At 42.7% G+C, this 17720-nt stretch overlaps 1 protein-coding gene across 3 annotated transcripts in view; it reads right to left on the minus strand.

Moving 5' to 3' along the window:
- Positions 1–4775: 4775 nt before the first annotated feature.
- SF3B1 (splicing factor 3b subunit 1) overlaps positions 4776–17720 on the minus strand; it is a 134867-nt gene continuing 121922 nt past the window's right edge. For 2 of the 3 annotated variants that reach the window (XM_089692692.1, XM_089692694.1), the window contains 2 exons: positions 15694–15910; positions 4776–6328 (listed from right to left, as the gene is read on the minus strand). In XM_089692692.1, coding sequence (XP_089548818.1) covers positions 6170–6328; positions 15694–15910 — 376 coding nt within the window. In that variant the 3' untranslated portion in view covers positions 4776–6169. Of the gene's footprint in view, positions 6329–15693; positions 15911–17457; positions 17565–17720 lie in introns of those variants that run through there. The other variant, XM_089692693.1, reaches the window with a different exon arrangement.

Consider the following 17720-nt stretch of genomic DNA (forward strand, 5'->3'; position numbering starts at 1 on the left):
TTATGGGAAAGGTTACAGATGGGGAGCATCGTCCTGCATGACTGCATTTTCTGCTGGAGTGCAAACCAGCAGTTGAACACAGTTTAACTGCCCCAGCCCGCCAAATAAGGAAATGACAGGCGCAAGGCGGTTCTCTCGTTCTGGGAAGATGTCATATGACGTCCTCCCACTCCAACCACGTGTGCGCGAGTATGGGGGCACGCAGCACGGCACTCCGTGGTGCACTGTGTCCCTCGGACACAGCAGATCACCGATCAATGGAAAGAGTCAAAGATGTCAGCTCGGTCATGTGATCAGCTGTGCCCAATCACAGCTGATCGGATGTAAATCAGAATTTCTCTCTTCACGAGCTGTCACGGTGACATGTCGAGAGGAGAGCCGGAAATAGGCATTCCTCAGAGGGGACATGTACACTGATCATCAGTGTGCCCTGATGATCAGTGTAGCCCCAGCAGTGCCACCTGTCAGTGTCCAATGCCAGCTGTCTGTGCCCATCAATGCCACATAGCAGTGCCGCCTATCAGTGAGCGTCAGTGCCACCTAACAGTGCCAAATATGAGTGCTACCTTTCAGTGTCCATCAGTGATGCCTGTCAATGCCACCTACCAGTGCCCATCACTGCAGCCTCATTAGTGCACATCAGCGAAGGAGAAAAATCACTCATTTACAAAAGTTTAACAAAAACTAAGAATTTTTTTTTCAAAATTTTTAGTTTTTGGTTTGTTTAGCAAAAAATAAAAGAACCCAGAGGTGATTAAATACTGCCAGAAGAAAGCTCGGTCTCAAGAATGAAATAAAATTTCACATGAGTAGTGTTGCATGGCCGCGCAATTGTCATTCAAAGTGTGACAGTGCTGAAAATAGACCTGGGCAGGAACTGCCCTGTAGGCAAGTGGTTAAAGCAGGATAACAAGCAGCAGGAAGATACAACAAAGAACTCTAATGCACGCTGGATGGACTGCAAATACCATGGGAAACCTCTTACAAGTTTGATTCCCACTCCATCTACCTTTTAAAATGCCCCCTCTACTCCTTTTCATATTACTATCCTCTGCTCTCAAAATCTCCTTTCTTTACCCTTATGCTCTACCCCAAAGCTTATATCACCCTCACATCACCTCCTGTTAATACTTTACTCAACCGGCTGACCCAAACACCAGGACAGGAAGGCATGTGCACTCATAAATCCCACTCCCATCTTACTCTGGAATGCCCGCTCTGTCTGTAATAAGCTCACCTCTGTCCATGACCTTTTTTTCTCCCCCTCCCTTAACCTACTAGCAATTACAGAAACCTGGCTTCAAACATCAGATTCTGCTTCTCCCGCAGCACTTTCCTATGGAGGCCTTCTCTGGACCCACTCACCCAGACCTAGTGGTCGGAAAGGAAGTGGAGCTGGTTTGCTTCTATCCCCACTGAACACCTTTCAAGTCCTCCCTAACCCTCCCTTTATCTTTCTCGACTCGCTGCATTCGGCCGTTTTCTCCCATTTCTCTGAGGATTGCAGTGATCTACCGGCCTCCTGGACCTGTGTTGCTCTTTCTTCGTGACTTCTCTTCTTGGCTACCCTACTTTCTCTCCTCTGAAATACCCATTATCATTCTTGAAGATTTTAACATCCCCATTAACGTGAACAACCCGGCTACATCCCAACTCTTCAACCTAACCTTATCTTTTGCCTAACACAATGGATACAGTCCTCCACTCACTCTGACGGGAATACATTACACCTTTTCTCCCATCTTTGCATGCCCTACAACCTCACAAACACCCTCTTTCCTCTCTCTGATCACAATCATCACCTTTACAGTGTCTTCGTCTTCAAACACTTATCCCTCCAAGCAGCAAACAATTACCCGCAGAAACCTTCACAACTTAAACCCTTCTCTTTTCCACTCTGCAACTGACTGCCTCTATGACAGAATCTCTCCCCTGTACTGCCCTGGCCACTGCTGTCTACATCAGTTCACTTTCATCCACACTAGACTCACTAACTACACAAAGCATCAGGCCCAGACCATTACAACCGTGGCAGACTGACACCAGAAATCTTAAGCGACAGTCGTGCAATGGAGAGATTATGGCGTAAAACCAAATCTCAGCAAGCATTCCCCCTATACAAATCTGCTTTAAACATACAATTCCTCCCTCCATGCTGCCAAACAAGCCTACTTTGTCACTCATCAATAGCTTGTCATCCACTCCTCCTCATCTCTTCTCTACTTTTAACTCTACTTTCTGTACCTCCACCCAGTAACTCACTGCTTACGAGATTGCAAATCATTTAAAAAACAAAATTGATGCAATTTGTAGGGGCATCCCCACTGCACAGACATCCATCCCACTTGGCATACCTTATACTAAACCTACCTCAACACTTTCCTCTTTTGACCTTGCTACTACTGAAGAGGTCACTAAAGTTTTCTCAGAAGCCTGTTTCACCACGTGCCCCCTGGATCCTGTCTCCTCTCAACTACTACGGTCACTCTCTTCTTCTGTCCTATGCTTCCTCAGTCACATCTTCAAATCTCTCCCTCTCTAATGGTGCCTTCCCCTACCCTCTAAAGCATGCACAGATCACTCCCATACTTAAGAAAAAAAAAACCACCCTGGACCCCACCGACCTGAAGAACTTAAAGACCCATCTCCCTGCTCTTGTTGATCTCTAAACTCTTAGGAGCTCAGGCGATTATAGACTAAGCATTCTATCTCACGGACAACCTTCTTGACCCTTTAGTCTGGCTTTCGCTCACTACACTCCACTGAAACTGCCCTACTAAAACTCACTAATGATTTACTAACTGCTAAAACCAATGGCCACTACTCCATACTCTTACTACTTGACCTCTCTGCAGCTTTTGATACCGTCTACCATCCCCTTCTCCTCAAAAAACCTCTCTATTGGTCTCCGAGACTCTGCTCTCTCCTGGTTCTCCTACCTATCGCAACGCTCCTTCAGTGTTACCTATAACTCTGTCTCCTCCTCTCCACTTCCTCTTTCTGTAGGGGTCCCTCAAAGGTCTGTCCTTTGACCCCTTCTCTTCTCCTCCTCCTCCCTTGGTTACTTGATAAACTCCCATGGCTTTAAGTACCATCTCTATGTTGATGACACACAAATCTATCTTTCTACCCTCACCTCACCCCTTCAGTCTCCTCTCGCATTACTATTCTACTAAGTGACATATCAGCATAGATGTCACTCCACTTCCTCAAACTAAACCTTTCCAAAACGAGGCTCATACTATTCCCTCCAGCCCGTGCCCCCTCCCCTGACTTCTCCATTAAGATCAATAATACAACCATCAGTCCCTCCCCTCATGCCAGGGTACTAGGTGTAATCCTGGACTCCCATCTGTCCTTTCAGTCCCAAATCCAATCACTGTCCAAATCTTGTAGACATCACCTCCGCAACATCTCCAAGATATGCCTGTTCTTAACCTCTGAAACCACTAAGCAAAATTATTCATTCCCTTATCTCTCGCCTTAACTATTGTAACTCCTTCCTCAACGGCCTACCTAATCGTAGGCTATCATGAATGCTGCTGCCAGACCCATCCACCTTACTAACCGTTCCATATCTGCCATCCCTCTCTGCTAATCCCTCCACTGGCTTCCCATTGCCCAACGAATAAAATTCAAAACAAACAACATGTAAAGCCATTTATAACTCTGCCCCAACTAACATCACCAATCTGGTCTCCAAATATCATGCAAACAGTTCTCTCTGCTCCTCCCACGACCTCCTGCTCTCTAGCTCCCTTGTCTCCTCCCATGCTCCAGGACTTCTCCAGAGCCTCCCACATCCTCTGGAACTCTCTACCCCAATCTGACTATTGCCTACTCTGCACACTTTTAGGCGATCTCTGAAAACCTCTCTTCAGGGAAGGCTATCCCGCCTTCAGCTAATAATCTTCTATTCCTCCTATCAGTTCATCCCCCACAGTTATTACCCTTTGTACCACCAGCCACTCCCTTTTAGATTGTAAGCTCCAAGGAGCAGGGCCCTCCTAACCTCTTGTATTGAACTATATTGTCTCCCTTTATATTGTAAAGCACTGAGCAAACTGTTGGCGCTATACAAATCCTGTACAATAATAATAACTGCACAAGGGAGAATAGCTCTGAGACTGACAAGAGGGACTACGGGAGAACAAGCACAGCAGTGGCTGTCAATCACAGGCTGTGTGTTGTAACTTCTCCCTGCCACATTTTTTCTCTTGGTGCTGAGGAAAAGCGGTCAGAAGGGACTCATACAGGTAACTGAGGAAAGAGGCAGCAGAGAGAAAATGCACTCAGTGCTTTGGATAGAGATAAATACACAGTATAGAAGGACGTGTTTTGTTCAGATTTCATGTCTGAGGTTTATAAAAACTCAGGAGGTTCTACAAGTGTAAGCAAAAAATCTACAGATGTTGAGACTGTCAAACATTTTTTGCACAGGTGCTGACAAGTTACAGGCACTATTTTCCTAAAAGGTTTAGCCAGTTCAACTTTGCCTTTCATACAGCTGTCTTCCATACAAAGAAAAATCTTTGGTTACACAAGGTTTGGTATACTTTGTTTTCTTTCCTAGAAGCAATTTTTCACTATAAGGAAAAGGGAAAAAAAAAAAAAAAAAAAAAACCTCGGTCACCAGTGCAAATTTTTCCACCTCTGCATAGTAACGTTTATTGCCAACTTCTTTCCGATTTGCTCTTTTTATAACAATACTTTAGTCTGGAATTACCAGTATTACAGGAGAGGAGAGTATCTAGTAAACGTAAAGACATCAGACCTTTCTTGGTTCTTGTGGTTTTATTATTTAATTAGCATTTTTCTGCAACCTACAATATCAAAATGCATACAGAAAAACATTTTATTTTATATTCACAATTGGATTTTATTTGTTGCATACCTTGTAAATTCTCTAAACCGTCAAACATGTAAAAAGGTGCTCTTTCATTCAGATTACTTCTGATTGATAAAGAATATTTATGTAACCTTTTTGCCACACCTTTTTTCCATAAATTAAAAGAAAAAAAAAGTGCTTCTGCTCAGTTAGAGTCAAGAATGAATACCAAAAATTATAAACGAAAGCTATAAAAGAAGACTGGAGAACTCTGCTTTGGGGTTGAACACAAAAATGCTCAAGCTCCGTATACAAAAATTACAGGGGAAAGAAAAAAAAACAAACAAAAAAAACCCTGCCTGCTTGGTACACCATGGAAACAGACATTTTAAACCTAGCTTGTCATAGTTGGGATGACCTCTACACAACATGTGTAGCTGTCCTTCATCTGATGTGCCATGGAGCAGTCATTAAAAAGTAGTTTGGCAAAGATCCATACCAAGAAATATATATGCATTTATATTTCAGAATTGTGGGCTGGGCGTTTTTGAACAAGTGGTCTTCTAATTATAAACCGGTTTTAGGCATCGCAATTAATATCCACTCACCCTTCTACCCCTAAACATATTTGTCTGTTTCAGTTATGCATTAATGCAAGTGCCTATTAGGAATTTTAGGCAACATAATATATTACTTATTCTGATGTAAAAACTGAATCTTAAAAATGTAAGAATTTCCTTGATAACACTTCCACATTTATATACTTTATTATTGACACATCCCAGCAGCTCTAGCATGTGTGATGTCACTTCAGCTCTAGCTGCTTTTCATTCCCTCAAGAGTTTGGTAATGAAAAAAATTGGTTACTCCTTTACCTAGGTGACTCTAAAGAGATCCTCGATTCTCTCAGTGCATATTCACTAAATTCTAAAATAGCTGGACACATTGTTATGCACGTCAAGGGCATCAGAATGCATTTATAATATTTCCCCAACTCTGAGCCTTCCAGATCCCATAAAGGTGTCAGAATAGGCACAAACTGACCATTTTGCAGCTTAAAATGCACTGCGTACAGGCCATTAAGTCTAAATAAAGAGTAGCAAGTAATTTACACATAAAATGTTTATTTCGTCAGGTATGCATCGTAAAACTAGGAATGATGTCTAAAACAGACCTGGTTTATATAAAGAAATTTCAGCTTTTGTTGGCCACATCTAGCTATGCCTTAAGCAGCCTTGCCTAAATACATGCTATAGAAAATTTTCATAGGTGAGCACTAACACCAGCCAGCAACAATACAAAAGACAACAGGGAAAAAAAAAAAATAAAATAAAATAAATTTTACAAGATATAGTCAAGCTCGTAACGAATATAAGTGTTTTTCTCATCATTGTAGATACGGGGATAATGGGCAATCAAAGCATCTTGTGACCCAATGTATATTGAGTTGTATATTTTCCAGTAAACATCCCTGACTTTTCTGGCAGGATGGAAGAGACCCTTAAAAGAAACAGAAAAATGTGTTAACTTACTTTTAGGTTTAAAACAGTTTAGATTACAGTTCAGAATAAAGCTCTTAAGTAACATGTTTTTGTACATCTATCCCAGTTATACAAAGTTGTGGGATTCTAAATCTTTAAATGATTTCTTCAAAACAGTTTAACTGTGCTAAAACGATAACCTTGTTTTGAGTGACTCCTTCACTACAAAATTACACTTAAAGCAGCATTAAACCCAAAATCAAAGTTTAATTGCCGCTTGCCAATTCTTGATGCTCATGCCAAAAAAAAAAAATAATGCTGTTTTTATAGGCACTTGGCTTTTTTTTCTGCTTGTAAATGTTAACCTGTGTGTCAATGCACACATAGGCATTCACAAGCACATTAGAAGAGGAGTGTTTACAAACAGGGAAAAAAACAAAAACACCAAATCATCACTAGCATGTTCAGGAGAGGAGCTTTTGAGCAGAAAAAAAAAGCTTAATGCACATAAATGCATCTAAACATGTTCAGAAAATGAGCAGTCATTCATTTCAACAGCCAGCATAGTTTTTTAAATTATGGTCAATGGAATTCATTAACGCTCAAAAGCTTGAGGCGCCCAAAGTACATGTGCAAGTTGCAGCTCTACGCACATTTTTTGAGCAGCTTTTCCTGCTAGGAGTAAAAGGCGTTCACAGGAGAAAAACAAACTCCCAGTGTGCATGAGACCTTAGATGTGGGTGGCTGCAAAAGTTTTTTTTTTTTAGGCTTTTTCTTTTCACCTGGTGATCTGGTTAGTAAGTCTGTCTGGGCAGCTTGGTCTGTTACATTAAGCTGGAAAATAAAGTAGCAGTTAGACAGTTTAGACCATGCTATGAAGGGTATCTTTAATTTATGTAAAACCTATATTCCAAAATGAAAAACAAAAACTGCTGCTGTAACTGCTGTGTTAGCTGGAGTTCAGCTACAATGTATTAGTCAAGTCTGTCTAAATCTGCTAGTCCAACACTCCAGACTGACAATGATGCTGTCCAAAAGGGTCTACTTTACTAATCCCTTATTTCACCTGGTTATCCAGTTGGTAACACATTTCCCATCTTGGGGTGTCTGCAATCTGGATAATGCCTAAAATTTAAAAACTAATGCAGCTATCACATCGCAATTTTTTATGTTTTTTTACGGGGGGGGGGGGGGGGGGGGGGGGTTGGGTAGGGTTTTTTTTTACGTTAAATACCACTTTTAAAGCTATAACAAGGTTAGAAACAGAACCACAAAAGGCCCGTGTAAAACCAGTCCCAATCAAAATATATAGTGGTAAATCAACTAGTTAAGCTCCAATCTGTAAGCTAGATACCACTATTTAGTCCCAATGATAGGTTCACAGAGATGGCAATAGATATTATTTCTATTAGATCATTCAATCCTAGTGAAGTTGGTAATGGTCTATGCCACTTGCCCCAGCATTTCACAAGGGTAAGCTTGAGCACAGAGTGTTGAAATCATCTTCACTAGTTAAAGTCTACTGTGGAAACCAATTAGTTTTATTACTACATAGCATTACCAAAATTTAAAATTTTATAGGGTCACAAACAACTCTGCCTGTATGTAAAGTCATTTTACCTAAACAAGGATAATTATTAATATCTTCCAAAAACTATAAACTGTAAAGAACTGTTTCAACACATCTCATTCTTTAGTTGAAGCTTTGGGCAAGAGGTCACATGAATTGTTTCGCCTGTATGGTCCTTTTTGTTTCTTTGGTATCTTAACTTGGCCTTGTTAAATTTTGCAGACTTCTTTCCTTGAAATGCTCAGAAAATCCCTGGTCATTCCTAATGAAAACAGTAACGGTGGTCTTTTTGGTAAACAACTCTGCTCACAGATCTCAGAACTGGCTGTGCTTAACTGCAAGAAACCTATCCTGGTTCTTCACTAGAATAGGTGGTGTTGTAGCTTTGGTGCTTGCTCCCTCCTACGGTGGCTTCATTGTTCTACCTAGATCAGGATATTGTGTTACTAGTCGTTTGGCCTAATCCAAAGCATATCAATGAGAGCATGCTTCACTCTATGGATGTTACCTGAACTGTACAGGTTTATGCGACGCCTAAAACTCCAATTAGATGTGCGGAGCCACGGAAAATGGCCATCTGATCCTCCTGCTCCATGCCACCTGAACGTCTCCCACTGCATAGCGGGCTCTCTACCCCACGACCATGCTCCCCAGGATAGCCAGAGCTCCCAAAACACACTCAGGCTCCTGGCGGGGATGTATAAAAGCCACAAACCAAAGGCTAACCGCAGCCGCAACAGAAGCTCTCTCCCACGGTGAAGCTGGCAAAGATGGCGCCGGACCCTCCTGCATCTGACAAAACCATGCAGTTCTCCGCCGGCAATCATGCCTCACAAGAAGACAGACTCCAGCAGTTTCTATCGGAGCTGGTAAGCCACCCTGAGCCCTCCTCAGATACCATGCTGCATAAATTCCGCTCCATAGTCCGGTAAGAGCAGCTTCACGCAAGCTTTCCTCTGACCTTACTAAAGGTCTAAGGAACTTGGGACACCGCATCAACCAACTGGAGAGCCATATGGATCTGGCAACCACAGTTCTTAAGAGGCATGAACAGGAGGTAGACAACTCGAGGCTGCTTTCAATCAACTCCGACAAACTGGAAGATGCTGAGAATTAGGCTTGGAGGGATAATTTATGGCTCCGGGTCCTCCCAGAGACTATTACTGACCTCCAAGGCATGGCCACCGCTCCCCCCCCCCCCCCCCCCCCCCCAAGAATTGGCTCCTGAGATCCCACTAGAACGACTGGAATTAGACTGCGTGCATTGTGCCCTGACAGCTAAGTTGCCTGATGGTCCCCCACAGGATGTCATTATGAAATTCCATTACTACTGCACAAAGGAGGCTCTTGCAAGATCACCATGACCTTCTTTCAGGGCAGCTCTCTCCAGCTGTTCACCGACCTATCACCGCTGACTATTGCCAAACGGCAGAGCTTAAAGACATACCTGCAAGTTTTGCAGTCTTAGGGCATTAAATACAGGTGGAGATTCCAATTTAAGATCTCCTTCTCTCACCAGCTACGCCAATTCCATGCGTTCACCTCAGAGGAGCTTCGTTACCACTTTCAAGATCTCCACATTGACATTCCAGTCATAAGACTCAGCATCTTCACTGGCTCAACTTCCCGGATCTTCAGTTGTGGCAGTCTCAAGCTACGCACAACCACAAATGATCCCAAACTTCTCTGCAAAGTTCCCAAGCTCTATGTACCTTACAAGCTCAATGCGTTCATGGAAGTCAACCCTGCCTAAGTATAAGTTTTTTTTTGCCTCTCTTCCTCTTCTCTGTTAGTCTGCACATAGACAACCACTGAGAGGCAATCACACCTGTTGCCCATAAATATAACTTTCCCACTTTCTCTACCCTTCCTGAAACAATTTGAGAACACTACAGGAAGACGTGCTCGTCCTAGACCTTTCTGTTCTCGACCTTCCGACCATTTACCAGATTGGTGAGACACAGACAATGCACTTGTTTTAATTTTTTTTTTTTTACAGCTATCCTCCCACCGGTGTGTCTAGTACAGTCTGGTCAACCTGCTCCTCCTCATCGATGGACCCAGTGACATTACCACAAGTTTATGTTTTTTTTGCTACTCTTAGGATCTGTTGCCCCCCCTCCCCTTTTTTTTTATTTGTCGTCTTGGGTGTATTGTTTTAGTGTTTTATTCTCCCTGTCACCATTTGCATTAGAGTGTATTGGGTTCTAGACCCCATCTGTTCTGATCCACTAGTTTTGCATCTTTGCACCACTACATAGGGCATCCTCTCTCAACCTTTTCAATGCAGAGTAACCCTTGGCATAACTTTCCGGTCTCAGGGAACCCTTGCTAAAAATGACTATCTACAATTCATGATACATTAGTGTGATAGTCAGAGGTGAGAATGCTGCTTACACTTGTGGTTATGCGGAACAATTACCCCCCTTACCGATAGCTAAAAAGATCAATGGTGTGAGTGGGAACTTACATGAGAGGCAAAATTTGCTCATTGCTCAAGGAACCCCTGACAACCTCTGGAAGAACCCCGATTGAGAAACCCTGACATAGGGCCACTATTGTTGTATCAACTTATGCACGTCACTCCAGTACACATTTCTAGGCCCTTTTTGTGGTCTAGCCCTGCAGAGCAGATGCAACCGCAGTCAAATTTACTACTTGTTTAGGATTTGTTTCACTATATCATGTTTTACTACGAACACTGCCGCGCAGTTCAGGTGGACACTTGCGCCTCCTCGCCTGGCTCTTCGTTACGACAGTTGTCTTTCCCAACAGCCATCTCTTCTGTGATCTTTATTGCTCACTATTAGGTGTACTTGTGCTGTTTGTACTATCAGCCGTAGAAGACTTATCTCCACATTACATTTGCTCTTCTGTTTTCTGGTCTCTCTCTTCTTCCTCCTGGTCTCGGAGGGTAATGTCAGAGCTATCATCTCCCCATCCTCGCGATGGCACTTAACTGGTTATCTCTTAATGTCCAGGGTCTGAACTCTCTGCAGAAGTGAGTGAAGGTTTTCCGCTACCTCCGGAAATACAGAGTTCATGTTGCCTGCCTGCAGGAAACCCATTTATCGTCCACTTCACATCCCATATACTTGACGCATGTTACCCCCTTGTGTATCAAACCAACAGCCCCACTAAACAACAGGGGGGTCTTGGCTGCGTTTCACAAATCTACCCCTTTTACCTGTAAAAAAAAATTGCCGACCCCGATGGTAGGTATTTACTGCTTCAAGACCTACTTCAGGATACTGAGGTCACAATCTTGACCTACTATGCTACTAATGTAAACCTGGGTCCCTTTCTCTCCCGTGTGTGTTCACTCTTGGCAACCCACCAGGTTGGCACATTGCTGCTGGCTGGTGACTGCAATTTAGTCTTGAACCCCAAGCTAGATAAAAAAAACCCAACGGATGCAATTCCAATAGTTACTTAATGACCATGACCTGGTTGATCTTTGGAGGGAACTTCATCCTCTAGTAAAATACTTCACACACTATTCTTACCCATACCACTCCCAGTCCAGAATCGACCATGTATTGATGCAACGCAAATGCCTCCCTATAGTACTCTCGGCTACCATATGGACTGTACCTTGGTAATGGTCTCCTGCAGCTCTTTGCTCTGTAAGCCTCAGGACTCTCCATGGGTCATGAATGACTCCCTGCTCTCCAATAAGATTCAGACTGTTCTACAGAAACCTCACGAATATCTTGAGCTTAATGCAGGATTGGTTTCTTCCCCAGTAACACTGTGGGAGGCTTATAAGGCAGTTCTACGCAACCATATTATCCAGATAGCACCAATACACAAGAAGGAATGCTTACACACACAACTCCGGCTGGAAATTAACTTGGAAGCTGCCTTGGAACAGTTTACAAAACCCCTACTGGATCTAACCGCAAACTTGTAGACCAAGCTGGATCTTTGCCTGACAGACTCAGCAGAACGGACCCTTAGATGAACCCGTCAAAAATGGTACGCTAAGGCTAATCAGCCCGACACAATGTTGGCAAAGCGGCTTCGCACCTTTGCCCCGAAACACTCCCCAATCACCTTGAGATCTAGACATAAATCTCACTAGCAACCCTACTCAGATATTAGAAGAGTTTAGACACCATCTTCTGTCCTTGTATGCTGCACCTGCGCAGGCAAATGATCAGGACAAAGCACTTTATTTCCAGTTCATAGGGCACTCATGGACCGAGCCATCTCTGCCTTGGAAATTCTACAAAGCATTAAAAGACTTAAAATGAGGTAAACTGCCTGGACCCGATGGCACTCCACACCTAGCAGCTATGTATAACCTTGTTCGGAAAGGTGGCACCTTCTCCTCCCTTCTGACCACAAATATAGTTATGATCCCTAAACCTGACAAGGATCCCCACATTTGGGAAAATTATCGCCTCACAAAGATTTTGGAGTATAGGCTCAATTCCTTTTTGACTAGACTCAATAAGAAGGACGAGGTGGGCTTTGTCCCTAAGCGCCAAGCAGGAGATGGCATCTGCAGAGTCCTGCAATTGCTCCATACCACCCAAGGACGGTCCTTGGAAATGATGCTTCTATCATTAGATATAACCAAGGCCTTTGACGACCTTTCTTGGCCCTACTTAACTGCGGTCCTTCGTCACTATGGTTTTGGCCCACTCTCCATGCAATGGATAGCCACCCTGTATAGCACACCCAAAGCTAAACTTGGATACACTGGGTTTGAATCCTCGGTTTTCCCGATTAAAAAGGGGCACTCGACAGGGCTGCCCTCTTATGCCACTATTGTTCGTTTTGGCCATAGAACCTCTGGCTGAAGCGATTCGTAGCAGCCCAGATGTGATGGGCGTGGACACTGCAGGATGCTCACATAAAATCTGTTAGCAGATGACATCTTGTTGTTCTTAACCTGTCGACACCTCTCTGCCTAACTTGATGAAGATCCTAGATTCCTTTGCTTCGCACTCAGACTGCATGTTAACCCAGGAAAATCTAAGGCTTGCACTGCAGACTCAGAATGCTCTCCGTTAATCCTTGCCGTTTCAATGGCCTGCCTCGTTGCTGTACTTCGGCATCCCACTGTCTCCCACCTACTATATCAGGCCAACTTTCCCCCCTTACTTAAAGCACTGTCAGATCTGTTGCTCCCTTGGAGCCATCTTCCGATATCCTGGTTTGGCAGGATCAATGCGGTTAGGATGACGTACCTGCCCAAATTGTTATACTTCTTCAAGGCCCTTCCAGTTCCGGTACCCCTTCATATACTTCGGATCCAACAGCGGAAAATTCTCCGCTTTATTTGGGGCCTCTCTCGACCCCGATTCAACAAATACTGTTCACTCACAGGATCAATGGAGGCCTCTCAATTCCTAACCTTTAAGCCTAATATCTTGCAGCAAACCTTGCCCCCATCCCTTATTTACATGAGGCTTATCACTTAACCTTATGGGCTACAATTGATATGGTAGACTCTCACCCAAAGCCCCTGCCTTCTTTACCAAGGCTCCCTCCCAATCTATGCCCTTCAGGCATGGGTCCTTCTCTATCGCATATGCTCCGTCTTTGGGATTCAATCAAATATTCAGCTGGCTTGATTTCACCTCATTTACCCCTCTTGCATCCTTTATGCTGCCTATTATTTCCTCCCAAAATGGACCAACCAAGCCAGTTTTCCTGGTGGATGGAACACAGGTTCTTCAATGTTCATTCCTTGCTTGCTCCAACCAGGATTATTACTATCAATGGGCTCCACTCGTCGCATGAGATACCCTTGAGAGAACACTTCCGCTACCTTTAGCTTCGACATTTCATTCAGAAGTTGATTAGACCTCATCCAGCACCCTACTGCCCTTCAGCTTTTGAAAGCATATGTAGGTCACGTCCACCGGTATAATCCCTTTAGTATACCGTTCTATCGTTTCCTCCAAGAAACCTCCACTGCATAATGACATTGGGAACGTGAACTGGCAGTGACCGAAAACGGAGGATTGACAGATAATGATTCAAATGGCTTCAAAATGCTCCAGAAATGTCACCACCTTAGAAAATGCCTATAAAATCATATACCATGGGTATTATATGCCGGCTCAGCTGGCCCGTGTTCTACCACAATATCCATCGGCCTGCTTCTGCGGGTGCCCTTTTCTAATACTCATTTGCATACATTAGTTCAAGGACGACTCTTCAGCCCTAAGGCCAAACAGACTAACTAGTTTCATACCTCTAGCATATAAAGTTGCTACTGATCTTCATGAGCACCAGGACATCACTTCCATGCTATGGACCAGTTTGCTTTTGACCTTTACCTGCTGTTATATTTTCTCACTTTGCCATAATCTGGTGCTGTATTTTGAACTATATTGTACACATCACTTTGGTATCTCAGTTACTTGGCTGTGTATGTATATGCCATTTGTTACTAAAACCCTTTGTCACAGAAAATTGTACAATGCCATTTCTGAGTGCTGGATATGTGTACATTTTGATTCTATCCAAAGATATAGTGTTGTACTAAGAGCCTCTCTTCTCTGTGCTTTTCTTTATAGGACCAAGATGAAAATGGAATTTTTTTGCTCATCATAAAATACTTCTCTCTACATTCAATGAACACAGGCAGATCTTTAGATTGTGACAAATGGGTTATTGCATCACCTGCAAAAGTAGGACACTAGATAAAGTGTTGGTCCTAGCTGGTAGCCAAACTCCCCATCTGAAACACACAGCTCCGTTAGAAACCAGCTGCAAACAGGAACGATCACAAATAAAAAAACAAAACAAAAAAAAAAAACAATTTTCTCTTCCGTTCATGGATAGACCCAGCCATATCTTTAGATTGTGACCAATGGGACATCCCAAAGCAGTGGCAGAGGCAAAGAGGGTAGGCTCAGAGTTATTCAACAAAAACACAGTAAAGTAGAACACCTCAGCGGAACTCAAACCTCTGCCTGTAAAACTTTACAGTCAAAAACTAGCATCCACAGAAGCAGCAAAGTCAACTTTGTAGAATTTGGTAATAGTTTGAACAGATTACCACATAGCCACCTTGCAAACCTGAGAAACAGATGCATAGTGGTGAAAAGCTAAGAACACGCTCAGACCCCTGGTAGATTGAGCAGCAGCAGGAAACTGAGCTGTGTGTTGCAGATGGGGTGTTTGGACACCAGCAGGGGCCATCCCAGGGTTATGTTTTTTTTTTTTTTTTTGTCGTATCTACCACTTGTGCTGCAAGTGGTATAAAATAACCCATAACTCACAATCTAAAATTCTGACTGTCCTTCAACCAATGAAAGGGAGATATTTAAGGCGTTACAGGAGGTGGAGATCTGCACATTTTTACACCTCATGTATCACATGAACACTAACTGCGTTGTTTTATGAATTATACTTTGCTTACTATATATATATATATATATATATATATATATATATATATATATATATATATATATATATATATATATATTGCACTGAGGGGTTTATATAATAAAATTCACAGATCCAGACAAGCACTGTGTTCTTGTGAGATATTTGTTAATGTCCGTTTAAAATATTTATAGGGAGATTACAAAAGTAAGCAGAGAGTAATATTTATTAACACTTCAATTTTGAAAGCCAAACAGGGATACCAGACCAGTTACCTTACAGGTTAAAGCTATATATACACATTTTTTTCTGCAAACATGCTCTTCTACCCTTGTGAAGTGTAGGATGGGGTTGTAATGTCCCCTAAAATTTGCATTGTGTGCATCAGTAAAGTAACTTCATTTTACCCCTAAAACCCAAAGAAGAGCAGAAATAAAAAAAATTAAAAAATCTGAACATACCTGTAGGCAATACTGCAGCATTCGGCATGGTCCAATAGCAACCCTAAGACCTTCAAGCGCTCCCATGACAGCCTGGATTACATGAGGAGAAGTCTCAAACACATTGGGCCATACATAATTTAACAGGTGATTTAAAGAATCTTCACAACCAAAACCATAAACTCCAAGAGACATATGCTGAACAACGGCACTAGCCGTTTGTCTGTGTACGAGATCTCTGTAGGAAACGAGAAAAAAAAAATTTTCATGTGTTTTAGTTTAGTCAACGAAATATAATCATGCACAATTCAACTTGACCATACATTGGTAAATCTCTGGATTAAATTATTTGTCATGGCTGACAGACTTAGTCGCAATAGCACCCTAACTGATGGCTATAATATTAAAGTATTTATTTTGAGCTCCTCATTTAACCCTTGAGGGGACATTGTGTTGACTGTAAAAATCCAGAATGTCTCACGGTGACTATTATACAGGATTTATATAGTGCCAACAGTTTGCACAGCGCTTTACAAAATGAAGGTAGACATTACAGTTCCAATACAATTTGGTACAAGAGGAAACAGTGGGCCCTGCTCGTTAGAGCCTACAATCTAGGAGGAAGGGTTGAGTGATACAAAAGGTAATAGCTGTGGGGGTATGAGCTGATGGAGGAAATAAATGGTGGTTTATTAGGTAGAAGCAGGATAGACTTATTTAAAGAGAACACTTTTCAGGGATTGTCTAAAAGGTGGATAGATTAGTAGACAGCCGGACAGATTGGGGTGGGGCAGTGTTTCTCAACTCCAGTCCTCATGGACCCCCAACAGGTCATGTTTTCAGGATTTCCATTATTTTACACAGGTGATTTGATCAGTTTCACTGCCTTAGTAATTACCACAGCTGTTTCATCTGAGGGAAATCCTGAAAACATGACCTGTTGGGGGTCCATGAGGACTGGAGTTGAGAAACACTGGGGTAGGGAGTTCCATAGGATGGGAGAAGCTCAGGAGAAGTCCTGGAGGCGACGACATGGGAACTAGAGAGCAGAAGGTCTTGGGAGACAATCTGGATGCTAGGGTGTTAAGGTGCTAGGTCTATCAGCCATGACCATAACATGCAAAGTGATGGGACTGGGATAGAGCTTTATGTACTGCTACACACCACTTGTGATACGGTCACCCCTGTATAAGTAATATATACAAATATATGTGTAATTTCATGTTCATGCAGGGTTTGATGACAAATGCACTGCTATTGAATTTTACTGTACTGTGTTGTATTGCCAAATTCTTTATATTTATTTGAATAATTATAGCAGCAAAAAAAAAAAAAAAAAAAAAAAAAAAAAAAAAATTATATATCTATCTCTATATATATCTATCTATCTATGCATCTTCCAAAAGATTTGTATTATGTTGCTGTGGTCCCACCATTGCCGCCTTTAGAAGTGCCCCCTTAAGGATCCGCAGGAGGATTGTAACATACCATATATAAAGCATTGGAGGCCATGCGTGGCCATGATTTGACAAAGGCGGCCACACCTCCAAAACGTGTTGTCATAGCAACCACGCTGACACTTCCCCCTCCCTCCCTCTCCAGAGCAGATGCATACACCAAGCGTGCGCTGGCTTGCCTGGGTGCATGCGCAGTAGTGGCCGGACGCTGTCAGGCCGCTCCAGGACTGAGAGGAGCAGCTTAGCAACCAGCTTACTACACGAGTGATGCTACCGATGCTGGGAAGGAACCAAGGAGGATTATTGTATCAGAAATGCACTCACATGATAAAGTGATGAGACAGTTTTATTATTTTAATTATAAATAAATGGAGTTACACCAGGGCGGTTGTGTGTCGTTTTTCTGTTCTGTTGTCCTGATCCATTTCCGGCACCCTATGGAGACATTGGAGAGATGCAATATCCTTCCCTTCACTCCTTATAACACCAGTCTGAGGGTTTTATAAAGTCAGCGCAATAGTGACTGTGTGTTCATTACTGAATTTAGATGCTGCAAAACACTGCACATCTTTTCTTGGTCCACCATTTGCT

Source organism: Staurois parvus, unplaced genomic scaffold (genome assembly GCF_062004578.1).
Source record: "Staurois parvus isolate SC_StPar_1 unplaced genomic scaffold, SC_StPar_1.0 ptg000601l, whole genome shotgun sequence".
Classification (NCBI taxonomy): Eukaryota; Metazoa; Chordata; class Amphibia; order Anura; family Ranidae; genus Staurois; species Staurois parvus.